Genomic DNA, 15184 nt, shown 5'->3' with positions numbered 1-15184 from the left:
AAAGATGACTTCCGTTTTGAATAAATTGAGTTTGTGGTACTTGTCGGACACTCAGGTAGTAGTCTGGGCCCCTCTTGGAGTACAGTCTAAGTTGCAGAAGAGAGACAGGGTCTAGCAATGTAAATTTCTGTAGTCGCCAGCCTTTATGTAGAGTTAAAGCTATGGGAAAGTCCTCAGCTGAAGGACAAGCATTAGACAAGAAAATGCCCATATATTAAATCCTGAGAAGCATCAGTATTTGAGGAGCAGACTAAAAAGGAACCCTCTGTGGAGGCTAAGAGAAGCATGGCCATTTATCTTTGTGTCCCGATCATCAGGCACAGGACCCCACACACAGTCACTTCTCAATGTGCTAAATTTCACAGAATGCGTCCAGGGTACCTGGTTCTGGATAGACTCCGTAGAAGGAGATAGACCGGGAGGGCAAATGGCATGAGAAGTCTCACAGGCCAGAGTGATTGAAGGGGTGTGTCGGGGCAGGTAAACCCTACAGACTCTACCTGTGCTTATGCGGGGCTGGGGAGGACGAGTCATTACAGATGAAGAATTAGGTAAGGTCAGACCACTCAGGGCCTTAGATGGATGTCACATGAAAAATTTAGACTCCAACAGGCCTGCCACCCTGGGAGGAGTCATCGCGGGTTCTGGAGAAGGGCGTGACAGAGATTTCCTTTTGGGAAGTGTACTCTGGCAGCTGTGCCCCGGTGGTGGCGGCGGCGGTGCTGCTCCTGCTGGTGACCGTGTGGTGTTGTTAGCGGAGATAGTGCTTTCCACTGGGCTTTGGCTTGGTAGCCGCTGAAAGAGAACAACGCTGCCGCTGCTGCTGATTTCATGCCATTCCCTGACCTGGCTCTGTAACTTGGCCTCTGAGCCTTGGCCACAGAACGCAGAGGCCGTGGCATCTGGCCGCAGCTGGGAGGCAGTGCTTGCGCGCGGGGCCGGGTGGTGGGTTGGGAAGCCTGGGGCGGGGTAGCCGCGGGCCGGGGGCGGGGCACCGCGGAGCCAGGCCACGCCCCTGCTCGCCCGCGCAGGCGCGCTGCGGGCCGTTAGCTGTCAGAGCCAAGCGGCTGGCTGGCGGCGGGCTCCGACGTCTGCGCCAGGACCCGGCGGGCTGAGCCCGGCGCAGCAGCCGCAGCCAGGGCAGCGCGGCCCCTACTCCCGGTCAGGTCGTAGAGGCGAGCTGGTCGCTGGCGCCTCGGGCAAGATGGGGAACCGGGAGATGGAGGAGCTGATCCCACTGGTGAACCGTCTGCAGGACGCCTTTTCGGCGCTGGGACAGAGCTGCCTTCTGGAGCTGCCGCAGATCGCCGTAGTGGGCGGCCAGAGCGCCGGCAAGAGCTCGGTGCTCGAGAACTTCGTGGGCAGGTGAGCGCGCAGGGCGCTGAGTGAGGATGCGGCGGGGGGCGACCCCGCTCCGGGCCGTTGGAACGTGGACGGGCAGCGGGAGCCAGAGGGTGTGTGGACCAGGCGCTGCGGTGGAATGGGGGGCAGAGTGGCGGTGTCCGTGGGGCGGGCGGGGTCCTCCAGCTCTGGGCATCCTCCGTCCCCTGCCACCCCCCGCCGGGTGGCCCTCCTGCCTGCCTTTCATCGTGCGATACAAAGCCATTTCCTCCCTGTCCTCCAGTCGGGGAGTCGGGGGAGGGTTCCGCCCCGGGATCGACCCCCACCCCCTCGGTGCGCGCCAGCCCCGGGCAGCCTCCCTGCGTAGCGCGCCGAAAGCTTCCCAGTGCCCCTCTCCTGTTTTCCCGGCTCAACACCCGCCTCCTTTTCCTGTCGCCCTCCGCGAGGCTCCCTGCGAGGCTGTGGGGCTTTATCCCCCGAGCCCCCTCCCCTAGGTGGAGATGCTTTCCTTCTGCCTGGGTTCTCGTTCCTCTCAGCTGTCTACTGTTGCCTGCCTCTAGCTGGGGAGGCGGGGTGCGAGGAGAAAGACGTCGTTTGTTGTGGTGAAGCTTTATCCGGAGACGCTCCCCCACCATTCTCCTCTCGGAGAGTCGAAGAATAAAAGGTGGTGTGTTTGCGTGTGCACCTATTCACAGCTCCAGACAACTGTGAGAGAGCCCTAGGCACAGACTTGGCAGTGGGTGGACTTGTGTTGTCCAGGTGCCATGTCATTCCTGCATCATCTCGGAACTGACCAGCATCTTTCTCGCACTCTCACTGCGCCCCCTCCCCCAGCATCATCTTCCGTTCTCTAAGCTCCTATTTGTCTTGCTAGCCTTCAAGATAACATTCTGAATCTAAATTGTAGTTGTGGTTTTCCTCATGACTCTTAATACAGAAACAGCTAAAGAATTAATTTTTGAATTGGGAATCAGCATTTCTTCCACTGAGCAATTCATGAGGGATTAAGTTACCTTAATGGCCTAGACTGAAGAGTGCAGACATTTGCTAAGAAGAGCCCATTTGAAAGCATTATGAAAGCTGAAATCTGTTTCCTAGTAGTAGAAAACCAGGTAGAAATATACAGTATCCAAGAAAAAATGCTGGCAAGATTGTACTTTATTCTTTTTATTTGACTCATTTGTGACTTGGAATGCAGAAGATTCCTGTTTCTGTTCCTTTTTTCTTTTTTTGTTAGTGTTTGGTGATGTGTAAAATTTAGAGCTGGATATGCCCACATTTCCTTTGGAAATGCCAGTGTTCATAAAGTACATATTCCTTTCTCCCAAATGATGTTCCATCTTTCAGATGATACTTTTTTTTCCTGTATGAACTAGAAAGATAAGAAACCTAATAAAGTAAAAATTGCTTTGTATCCTTGAGTAATTCACTTAATTACTACACCCCATTTTTATACATTTTTTTGATTAACGAGCAAAGTGAAGGTAAAGTATTTTGCCTACGTCATCTTAGCCTTCTGGTGAAGTGATGGATAAATGTGTTATTTCAAACATATAACAGTTACTTTCTTTGATTTGTTGCCAATGAAATTTACTAGATTTAAAGTGGCATCCAAAGAGTGAGTTTTGATAATATATTTTTGGTTTTCCAAATGCCAGGGCATTTTTGTCATGACACTTTAAGAGTTATTTAACTATTTTTGTTTTTTAAACAAATACTTAGATTAAAATTGTAAGTATTTCAAATGAAATTACCATATTTTTATGCATCTTCCATATATTTACTTGGATGAGCCTATATTATATGTAAGTGCATTGTTTGTAGTCAGAGCTTTTGAACTTAATGTCAATTTTATGCACATATCACAATTCTACTTTCTAGGTTTTGAAATCCTAACATTCTTCTTAATGTTATAATAAAATTGTACACATTTCCCCACAGTAGCTATGTTCTTTTGAAATGATAATTTGAAAAAAGAAATATAGAAGAGTAAAATATTTAAGCTTGAATATTTTTCAAGATGGAATAAAAAATAGGGACATTACAAGTATAACAATCAGAACACTTACCAGAATGCATTAGTAATTTGTTGTACTTTAAAAAGTTTTACCACTAATTAACCGTTAGAATGTCAAATCAAAGAAAAGGGTGAATACAGAGGAAAAAGGTCATTTAATCCATATGTAAAGTCTGTATTATATGTAGAGATACACCTGCCTAGCAGAGCTTATATATTAAGGAGAAAATTTAATTAGGAAGGTCATTTGACTTTAATAAAGATTTCGGTCATTGAATTATTGAGGAATCTAATTTCCAATTATAAGCCAACCTTAGGGAAAATGGAGTTTTCTATTTTGATAAGATATTCAGCCTAGGTGGAAAAAATTGTATCCATTTTCTACTATAACATCTTAGTGCTTTCTTGTCATTATCCAGGAATTTTGCAATAAAAATACGTTTCTTTACTAAGGATGCAACTTTACTCTTTTACACGAAACTGTTTTCATTTTAAGACTCCGATCTAATGTGCAGTTATTGAATGCAGCCATAAAAACCAAGGGTCATCACTTGTGTAAATTAATTGTGTTTGCTCTTGACTTAAGCTTCTTCTCTACAAAATAATGATGCATTTTCTCAACAATCCTTATTTAGTGGACTAACTGTATCTTCTCTCAGATAGTTTGTTTATATTGAGTTTTTTTGACACCAATGAATGAATTCGGATGTGAATATGTTTACTTCATTTAGCGGTCGCTGTAAAAGCTGGTTTTTGGGTGACAGGTTTGAGATTGTTATGAATAAAATGAGTCATGAATGAACCACTTGTTTGTGATTTTCTTGCTGAAGTGATGAACGTGCATATTAATTTGATATAGCATGAGTAACCAGATTGTTCTTTTGGTGGTGCAGAATGAGATATATGTTGGCAATGAGAGGCAGCTTAAGATCTAATGAATAGAACCTGAGACCTCTAATCTCAACATAGGGGTTTACTAGCTGGCTTAGGTCTGCCTATTGGTCTGGTTTGTATACAGAAGAATTAAATTTATTCAACTATTTTCATTATACATATACATATATTTATAGTACAGTGGTGATGATAATAATGGTTAACATTTATTGACTGCTTGTTATTTGTAGGTACTATTCTGGGTGCTTTTATATGAATAATCTCATTTAGTCCTCATAAAACCCCAAAGAGGTAGGTACTCTTATGATTTCCATTTTACAGAAGAGGAAATTAAGATTTAGAGAGTTTGAGTAACTCACTCAAGGATAATTTAATTTAATATGAAAACAATGGAGCTAAGATTCAACTAGAGGTGTTGATCACTATAACCCATGTTCTAGAATCTCTGTGCCATATTGCATCCTCCATATTGAAGATTACTGTTTCCTCTGATAAATACTTTTAACTTCTTTCTTGCTCCCTATATAAATGCTGCCTGTATTAATAAGAAGCTGGCCAGGCACAGTGCTCATGCCTGTAACCCCAGCATTTTGGGAAGCCAAGGCGGGAGGATTGCTTGAGCTCAGGAGTTTGAGACCAGTCTAGGCAACATAGTGAGATCTTGTCTCTACAAAAAAACAAAAAAAAATTAGCCAGGTATGGTGGAGCATGCCTGTAGTGCCAACTACTCGGGATGCTGAGGTAGGAGGATCACTTGAGTCCAGGAGGTCAAGGCTGTAGTGAGCCAGGATCGTGCCACTGCACTCCGGCATGGCTGACAGAGCAAGACTCTGTCTCAAATAATAATAGTAAACAAGAAGTTAACTATGTTAATGATTTTATTCATATTTATTTATATATGTTTACCTTGCCTCGTTTCACAGAAAATTTGAGGTGACCCTTTAGGTAGAAGCAACATTTATTAAAAGATAAGTATTTTTCTTTGCTATTTTAGACATTGTTAAAGAGAGTTTTAAAATGTAATTGGATTGTTTATTTAAGTATGTTTTTCGAATGCATATAACTCGTTTATAGAGGCGTTAAGTGAAAACTGTACTGGTTGCTAATACGCAGATGTTTTAAAATGACACACTTGTTAGAAGCATTAGTTTTTCAATGCTAATTATATAGGCAGAAGAGTCCACATTATTTTATTCTAGTCTGAGTTGTAAATAGACTCTCAATTCTGCACAAATAGAAAAAGTTTTGTGATTAATGGGAATGAAATAAAACATTTTAAAAAAGTGATTATGCTGATATTTTTCAAGAAATTGCTTCTAAGTATTATTAGATAAATGGTGCTAAGAATTAAAATGTCATAATTATTGAGAACCATACTTCATAGTTCCCAAGGGTCTATAAATAAAGTGTCAAAACATGAACTTTTCTTCATCCAACAATGAATTGGTAGAACTTGAAATCACAAAAATATTTTTGCTGAATTAACATTATATAATATATGTTTAGGTTATCACAAATTCACAGTTGGTGGTACTTAATTACCACCGTCAAATGAATTCTTTTTTTATTAACAATGTGTGAGAAGCAATACAACTAAGGTAACTGGACTGGATAGGATATCTCTGTTTTAGAATCTACTTATGATTAACAGTTATCCAAAAATGCACTTGATTTAACTTCTTTACGAATGAAGTTGGGCAGTCACCCAGAACCTTGGAGGAATGGAAACTTAATCTTTAGCTGGATTAGAGGGTAGGCTATCGGGTTCTCTATCAATGGAGCATACATTTAGAGTGTTAGATCTTCTTAGGTAGTACCTTTTGCAGGGCTAGTAAGTTAAATTATGAAGTTTTATTCATTATTGTGATTTATGTTAGAGGGACTTCAAGTATCTAGAAAGAAATAGATTATTTTTTTTCCTCTGCTACCAGAGCCAAGTCAAGAGAGTCCCAAGCTCATATGCTATATAGAATGATCCAATTTAATTTTCTGTATGGCCAAAGTTTTGCAATTTATCCTAGTCCAAGTTTGCATTGCAATTTCGTACACTCTCTGCATTGATTTAAAAATTCTTGTGGATTATGTTATACTAAATACATTTTATAAAGTAGAGGGGAAAAAGGGGGCCAACATTTGCTTAGCCATTATGGGGTGGCAGACGTGGATTCTGCTAGACACTTTTCATACCTTCTATTCCTTACCTGTTTCCATATCCCCATGTCAGTAGGTGAGAAAATTCAGGGTTGGAGAGACAAGTCATTCACCCAGAATCATATGGCTAGTAAGCAGCCAAGCTGGCATTCGGTATGACTCCTACTGGAACTCTTGAGAAATATGGACACATAAAACCAATGAACATGTATTTATTGAGTTCTAAGTATACTGGGTAAGAATATATAAGAAAATATGAAGCTGATGTATGTATAAAAAGAGAACTGACAGGATAAAGTATGAGACAACTTTCAAATGCATATGTAAAATGAAGGTAGTCAGATATAATGCAAACTAATCAGGATAAAAAATTATAGTATGTCAATTTATTTTTACAAAAATCCCCAAAAAACTACAGTTCTGAAATTGAACTGAATATAAGTGGAAAGTAGACAATATATGAGTTTCCAGTGGCATCTGGCAGCCCGTATCATTTTAGCTCAAGCCTGCATGTACTGAAGTATCTATGTCAAAGCAGGAAGGTGGTGATCTGTGTCTCAGTTTCTGAGTTGACAACAAGGCATTGAATTTAGACTGTGACTTTATCACAAAGAGATACTGTGTATTGGAGAGGGCCCTAAAGAAGAACAGCAAGGAAAAAAAAAGGTTGGAGAGATTAAAAATATAACTGGATGCAGTGAAGGTTAATTGAGAGTGGGATGGATCAGATCAACTATTTTATAAGGACCTCCAAGACACTAATACTTAAGGGAGGTGAATTCTATTTTCGTTTTAAAGAATAAGTTATTTAGTTAAAGGAGTAGAATAAGTCGAAGATACAAATGTCAGGGAAAATGTCCTAAAGGCAAACCTGAAAATGGAATGAATTGTTTAGAATGGGAGGAGGGTAAAGGAATTGACACCAAATGATTTGCATTTCATGAATTAAAAATCATTTCCAACAAATTAGAGGGTTCATTAATACCATATTTATTACTCTGTGTGTGTGTGTGTGTGTGTGTGTGTGGTCATAGGTAGCTTAGCTTTTTCTTCCTCTATTAGTAGCAAGACTGGCATTTGATGACATTATTATAAGAAGCTTTCCTCTGGCTTGATTTTCTCTAACTTGCTGGAGCCACAGTAAGATACAGAGAAACCAGAGATTTGCCCAAGGTCAGAAAAAATCAGAGCTAGGTTTGGAACTTAATGTTAGGAACTGGGAGGCCTGTGCCAGTTCATCATCTTCTCTTCCTCCTCTTATTGTTTTAGAGCACCTCCCTCCAACCCTTACCCTGCCTCCTCCTTTTCCCATCCCTTTGCATTGGGCCAGCCTTTTTCTCTTCCATGATACTCTCCTTCATTACTCTTCTTGATAGTTGACCAGCAGTGACATTACATTTTATTACATTTTTTTTCCCCCATACAGAATAGTGGAGACAGGGAGCAGAATTTTTCTCAGACTTAGGGAAGTTAATTTGACTGAAATAGCATACTCGTGAGTAAAGTGTGACTTTTAGGGAACAGATGGGCCCAGGGAAAGACTGAATAAGATATTGGATGTTTTTACACATTATTAATATTTATCCACAAGGTGGGCATTAGCTAGAAAGATATGCCTGAGATGGTCATCAATAGGCCTTGCTTAAACCAACACAAGCTTCTGAAAAGTTGTATGTAAATAAATAATCTAAACAGAAATGTTATTATTTAAACAAGTGGGTGAACTTTTAGGTAAATTAAAGATATTTTTGTGTAGCAAATCTGCTTCCTTCAGTTTGCCTGTTTTCTATTCTTTGTGTGTGTGTGTTTGTATTCTTAGAGTGCATTGGGTGACACTGAGGTCCATTAATGTTATAGAGATTATTTTAACAATTAATTTTTCAGCAAGCATTAATGTGTTAAATCTTTAGTGTTAATTGATAATAAAAACAGAGCAGTTGTTGAGGAAAATGATGATACATTTAATGCCTGAATTATATGAATGATACAGGATTGCTTTAGATCTTGTTTTTCCCTAGTATCCCTGCTGCAAGTCCTCTATTTCCAAGGGTTGAAAATGTGCCTCAGTGCTCCTTTGTGACAGTGTGTCATTTTTATTTCCCACTGCTTCAAGGTCATGATATACCCATGAATAGCATATACACACATGATAGCAGTAGCTAGGGCTTCTGAAGGACCTCTTTGTTTATCCTTTCAGTGGCTTGGAATTGAAAGACTAATGTATTTAATAAGTAATTTAGTAGGTGACTAAACTTGTTTATGGTGCTTGTTTTTTTAGATTCCCCAAAAGTGAATATTTGAAGAGGAATCATCACAGTGTGGTGATGGAGTGCAGGCTTTGCTGGCTGCTCTTGAGTCCTGCCTCTGACTCTCGCTGGTAGCATGGCTCCTCATTACGGAACCTAGCCTCACTTGGCCTCAGTTTCTTCATCTGCAAAATAGGGATTGCAGACTTCACCTTTTAATCTGTGTGCGAGTTCTGAGTAAGATGGTATCAAGTGCCTGGCCCATAGTATGCATTCAATAACTGATTGGTCTTAATTTAAATCAGTTATTTAGACTGGACATTTTTTGAGTATTTTAAAAACAAAAGTAAGTTGAGGCAGATGGTAATGCATATTTGCAAATTCTTTTTGTGAATGTTGGAAAATTACAGTTGCATCAAAATGCTTACTTGTAGACAAGGCTAATAGAATATATTTGAGCCTTCTTTAAAGAAAGCATTGCCCACGTTCGTTAAATGCATTGTCACAGTGCGTTCTAGTTTTTTTTAAATCGATATATGCAAAGTGAACCCAGTTTGTATACTCTTCCCTTCCAAGAGTTCCGAAGCAGTTTCTGTTATTTCATTAATCCTTCGAATTTCTGTGAGAAGATAGCAAAAGCATGTTTTGTTTACTTTAATTTAGAAATAAAAAAAGATTAAGCTGGAAAAAAGTTAGGTGACATACTAGGGGTCACATGGTGAGTACTAGAGATTAATGAACAAAATAGAATTAATAACAGAGATAATGGAATTCAAATGAATTTTTCTGACATTATTTTTAGCTTTTTCCTAGAGAATAGATTTTAAGGAAGATAGTCGATTCTGTGATATAAAGTAAACCATTCTTAGCACGTTCCTTTTCTTTTGGAAGTGTTAGATGAAATTGCAGGCAAAGGTGGGATAGAAGGGGGAAAAACAATTGAGGAAGTCTAGTTGGTGAAGCAGAACTACTTAGCAAGAGTATGGTCTGAGCCCAAGGAAAACATCTACAACCAAGGGTTCAGGAGGTAAGATGTAATTAGACCTTAAAAGAAGTACCAACATTTTTGTAGTAGATGTTGAAATAATACCCAATAGCTCCTTTTTTTTTTTCCAGTGTAAAGATTCATATTCTGATTTGATTGATATTCCCATAACTTGTTAACCGTCAGTTTTAGCTCTGAGCTAGTTAGCTGGTTCTATTTGGAATTACATTATTTTTAAGTTACTAGATATACCTCAGAGGCTTTGAAAAGGATAGCTTTGGGTTTCTTATCTAGTGGAGGTTTAGAACCCTGTATATGTGTGTCTGTTTATGTTTTCTGGTTAATAAAACTGAAACCCATTCTCTTCATATTTTGAAGAGAGGGACAAAGGCTTGCAATTATTTTTATGGATCCTAGCCTTCATGGTTCTGAGTCCTACTACCAGGACAGCAACAATTGTGTGGTGAGATTTCTGCACTCGTATCTGAATACCAATAGAATGACCTGCATACTGAAGTCCTTGTAAGTTCAACTTAAGAAACTTTAGCCTGTTTATTTAATCCTAAAAACATATCACGTAAAATATATGTGTGGGTACTTGATTTGAATTATGTACTTTGAATGTTAAATATTCTCTTAGGGCTTTTTTTTTCCCCTCAGAGTCAATTAAGAAGGGAAGTGGCAGAAGGATCATGAGTGCCTCGCTTGCAGAGCAAGCGGGGAGATGAGAAGGAGGAAGCAATGCTTTTGTGAGTGTCCACTAGATTGTAGGGACATACGAAGAGAAAAGACCCATAAGGTTCAACTGCTGTGGGAATTAGGAGTATCTGTGAATGAGTTAGTTTGGGGTGTATTTGGTTCCCCCCCCAACTCCCTGTGGCAGGTGGTCCCTGCGTATTTGTTGAAGGTGTGCCAAAGGTAAGTAAGATTGCACGCCAAGAACAGTGAGAGCTGGGTTTAGTCTGGCCTCTGCTGTCATCCGCTGGTCTTCCTCAGCTCTCACTGTCTGATTTAGAGGCCCCTCCTTGGTGGCCCTTGTTAACACTTCACTGCACAGGAATCTACTGAACAGTTGGTTGCCTCATCTGTCTGCCCAACTATTTGCAGCTTCCATGAAGCCAGGAGCTGTGTCTCCTTTATCATTTTCCATAGTGCAGTGCTGGCATACGGCAGGAGCTAACTGAATGAATCAGCTACTTGACTCTGTACAAGCCATTTATCTAAGCTGAAACATAACCTTTGTCATCAATAAATTGGTCGAAAATAGTAGAGTGGGCTTGGATTAGAACAGTGGTTTTTTTTTTTGAGACTGAGTCTCGCTCTGTCGCCCAGGCTGAAGTGCAGTGAATGGCGTGATCTCTGCTCACTGCAACCTCTGCCTCCCAGGTTCAAGCAATTCTCATGCCTCAGCCTCCTAAGTAGCTGGGACTACAGGGGTGCACCACCACACCTGGCTAATTTTCATATGTTTAGTAGAGATGGGGTTTCGCTATGTTGGCCAGGCTTGTCTTCAACTCCTGACCTCAGGTGATCCGCCCGCCTCGGCCTCCCAAAATGCTGGGATTATAGGCATGAGCCACTGCACCCGGCCTGAATGGTGTTTTTTAAACTGTAGATTGTGACCTAATAGTGGGCCATGATATCAATTTAGTGAGATTGTGTTTGACAGTGTTAAATAAAGTATCAGACTACATCCAAGGTAGTTATAAGTACTGCTTTGTGAAAGTTTTGTATTAGTTGCATATTTGTATATGCATACTAGGCTGCAATATAAAATGTATTTCTTACTGTGGGTTATCTTCAAAATTGTTGAATGCCTCTGGTCTAGATTAAATCTAATATTACTTGTAGGTGCTTATTTGGTTATTCTCTGTTTAAATGGCAGGACATATCTTTTTTTTTTTTTTTTTGAGACGGAGTCTCGCTCTGTCGCCCAGGCTGGAGTGCAGTGGCCTGATCTCCGCTCGCTGTAAGCTCTGCCTCCCAGGTTCATGCCATTCTCCTGCCTCAGCCTCCTAAGTAGCTGGGACTACAAGCACCTGCCACCGTGCCCGGCTCATTTTTTGTATTTTTTTTTTTGGTAGAGACAGGGTTTCACTGTGTTAGCCAGGGTGGTCTCGATCTCCTGACCTCGTGATCCACCTGCCTCGACCTCCCAAAGTGCTGGGATTACACACGTGAGCCACCGTGCCCGGCCCAGGACACATCTTTTTATTAGAGAAGGCACAATTCACACTATACCGTTACTATTCCACTAGGATGAATTAAAATGGAAATAACTTTATTATTTTAATAATAAATAAATCACTTTATTATTTATGTCTTTTAATCGAAAAAGTGATATGTACATGTAATACAAATTCAGACATTCCAAAATACCTTTTATGTATACCATACAAATGCCTTTCCCCTATTGAGGTTTCCTAGTAAGATGTTTCATTTACCTGCCTGTCTTCCAGATTACTTCTGAATTTGTATTTTCTTTATATGAAATTTATTTGAGTTTTGAGGACAGACAGAATTTAATAAAGTTGTTTGTAGGTAGATGATACAACCAGTTAAGAAAGGCCACGTTTGAAAATTCTATTAGCAGATGGATTTGTGCATTTACTGAGTCATTTACAAAGAATCATATGTTGCGAGTCCACAGTATGCCAGAAATTGTGCGAGGCTCTGATGTGCAGCAGCTCCTTCAACGAGCTTGCTGATCCAGTGGGTACAGGATTGCTATGCACTGTGTTGTCAGGATACCCAGGCTAACAATTGTTATGAGAGCCATTTGTCAGAGAATCGTTGGTGAGTTCATGATACTGTCTCTAAATATTTGAGGAGCTGTTACTTGGAAAAAGATTAGACTGACTCAGTATCTCCCCAGAAGACATCATTAGAACAAATGGGTGAACGTTACAGGCAGACAGACTTAAACTTAACGTAGGGGAGACTGTTCAATAGAACACTTTAAAACATGGAATGGATTGCCTGTGAAACAGTAAGTATTCCATCCCCATAAGGGTAGAGACTGGCGATTGATGACTTGCTGGCTGCTTGGCATGGTGTAGTCAGGAGGGGGGTTGAGCAAAAGGACTTTGAAGGTTGTTTTTTTTTTTGTTGTTGTTTGTTTGTTTTGAACAGTCTTATGATTAGGCTTGATGGATGCCAGAAACCTGGCCTTAAAAAAATGTGTGTTTTCTATAGGTTATCTGTAGGTAGGTAAGAAATGACAGACTTATAAAAGAGTTAAGACCTCTCTGGGTCTAGCCCTTCAAAAAATCATTGTGCCTGTCAGCGTATGGAACGGCTAATTCCATGAAGCAGCTGTGATTAAGGGTGTTTTACAGGTAAACTGTATTTCTTCTTCTTCTTCTTCTTTTTTTTTTTTTTGAGACAGGGTCTAGCTCTGTCACCCAGGCTGTGGGGCAATAGCAGGAAAACTGCTCACTGTAGCCTCAATCTCCCTGGCTGATGAGATCCTCCCACCTCAGCCTTCCAAGTAGCTGAGACCACAAGTGTGCACCACCATGCCCAGCTAATTTAAAAATTTTTTTTGTAGACACAGGGTCTCCCTACGTTGCCCAGGCTGGTCTTGAACTCCTTCCTGGGCTCAAGTAATTATCTTGCCTTGGCCTCCCAAAGTGCTGGGATTACAGGTATGAGCCACTGTGCCTGATCTGTATTTATTTATTTATTTTTTTAGAAAGCTCAATTTTAAAATCTGCTTTTCTAATTGATGCAGTTTCTTTCAGTGGTGTACCAGTCTAGAAACTTAGAAAATAAACATAGTTTAGTTTCCTTTTTTATTTTTAAAATCTTCCTATATCTAACACATATTGTAATTTCTTTATTCAAAACATCTTTTTGAATAAAGGAAACACCTTTTCCTCTTTCTTCTCATTCTGACCATCAGAGTCTCAGCTGTCCTCCTTTCGCACGTGGGATAACTCTGACAGCATCCTGCCCTCTCACTCTCTCCATTTCTTATTCATCCATTCCATGTAAACATTGCTGCTCCCAGGTTAATCTTCCAAAGCACAAGTTTAATGTCTCTGTCCTCAATAACCTGCAGTCCCCTCCCTCCCCTTTAAAAATCTCTACTTGGTTTTCAAAACTTTCTACCCATTCAACATTTGCTTTCCACTCCTCCCAGAGGTTTTCACCTCATTTTTTTTTCTTCTTTTCTGTGTATGCAGTGGCCATTTCTGATTACTTAAGAACAGGCATAGCTTGAGTAGAACATATTTTGTGACCAAAAGGAGTTTAAACAATCCACTTATACTTGAGTTCCTACCTTGTGAAAGACACTGTTTTGGGATAGAAAAAAAAAATTTGCCCTTAACAAAATCGAGTGTAGACTAGCATAGAGTGTAGTCAGAACTTACACAGTGTTGAGGTAAAGAACATGTATTCTGTGGAGCCTGACGCCCTGGGTTCACATCCCCGTTCTGCCACTTAATAGTTCTGCGATCTAAGTAATCACTTAACCTGCCTGTGCCTCAGCTTCCTCACCGGTACAATGGGACAATAGTAGTACCCTCCTCATGTGGTGGTTGTAAAAATTAAATTAATACATGTGAAACACTTAGGAGAGTGTCTGTCACATGGGAACATAGTTACCTGTTTGTGAGTATTATTATTGGGGATGGAAGTTTAGACAGAATTTGGGTGCCTTTAGAGGTGCAGAGTGTTCTGGATGATCAAAGGAAAAGAACAATTTTTCCCTTTTTTTTTTTGAGACAGAGTCTCGTTCTTGTCACCCAGGCTGGAGTGCAGTGGCGCGACCTTGGCTCAATCTATCAAATTCTTACTATTTAATGCCCATTTCAAATACTGCTAGTTTACATGGAATCTTTCTTGGACTCTCCAAAGAAAACTTGAAAGACCTCCGCCTCCCAGATTCAAAGATTCAAGCGATTCTCCTGCCTCAGCCTCCTGAGTAGCTGGGGTTACAGGCACCCGCCAGCATGCCAGGCTAATTTTATTTATTTATTTATTTTTTGTAGAGATAGGGTTTCACCATGTTGGCTAGGCTGGTCTCAAACTTCTGACCTCAGGTGATTCGCCTGCCTCCACCTCCCAAAGTGCTGGGATTACAGGTGTGAGCCTCCGTCCCAATTTTTCCTTTTTTGAAAATTATTATTTTAGGTTCAGGGGCACATGTGCAGGTTTGTTTTATAGGTAAACTCGTGTCATGGGGGCTTGTACAGATTATTTCTTCACCCAGGTACTAAATCTAGTACCTAATAGTTATTTTTTCTGATCCTCTCCCTTCTCCCACCCTTCACCCTCAAGGAGGCCCCAGTGTCTATTGTTTCCTTTGTGTTTATGTGTTCTAATCATTTAGCTCCCGCTAATGAGTGAGAACAGGCAACATTTGGTTTTCTGCTCCTGCATTAGTTTGCTAAACATAGCGGTCTTCAGCTCCGTCCGTGTTCCTGCAAAGAACATAATCTCATTCCTTTAAGGCTACATGGTATTCCATGGTGTATATGTACCACATTTTCTTTATCTAGTCTGTCACTGATGGGCATTTAGGTTGATTCCATGTCTTTGCTA

At 40.6% G+C, this 15184-nt stretch overlaps 1 protein-coding gene across 11 annotated transcripts in view; it reads left to right on the top strand.

Annotated features, from left to right (window-relative positions):
- Positions 1 to 983: 983 nt before the first annotated feature.
- DNM3 (dynamin 3) overlaps positions 984 to 15184 on the top strand; it is a 558007-nt gene continuing 543806 nt past the window's right edge. For 4 of the 11 annotated variants that reach the window (XM_050767809.1, XM_050767775.1, XM_050767765.1 and 1 more), the window contains exon 1: positions 985 to 1365. In XM_050767809.1, the coding sequence (XP_050623766.1) occupies positions 1205 to 1365 (161 nt within the window). In that variant the 5' untranslated portion in view covers positions 985 to 1204. Of the gene's footprint in view, positions 1366 to 15184 lie in introns of all 11 variants that reach the window. The other 7 variants (XR_007721269.1, XM_050767802.1, XM_050767780.1 and 4 more) reach the window with 4 other exon arrangements.

This window comes from Macaca thibetana, chromosome 1 (assembly GCF_024542745.1).
Source record: "Macaca thibetana thibetana isolate TM-01 chromosome 1, ASM2454274v1, whole genome shotgun sequence".
In the NCBI taxonomy this organism is placed as follows: Eukaryota; Metazoa; Chordata; class Mammalia; order Primates; family Cercopithecidae; genus Macaca; species Macaca thibetana.
This window is presented reverse-complemented; position numbering and strand designations above follow the sequence as displayed.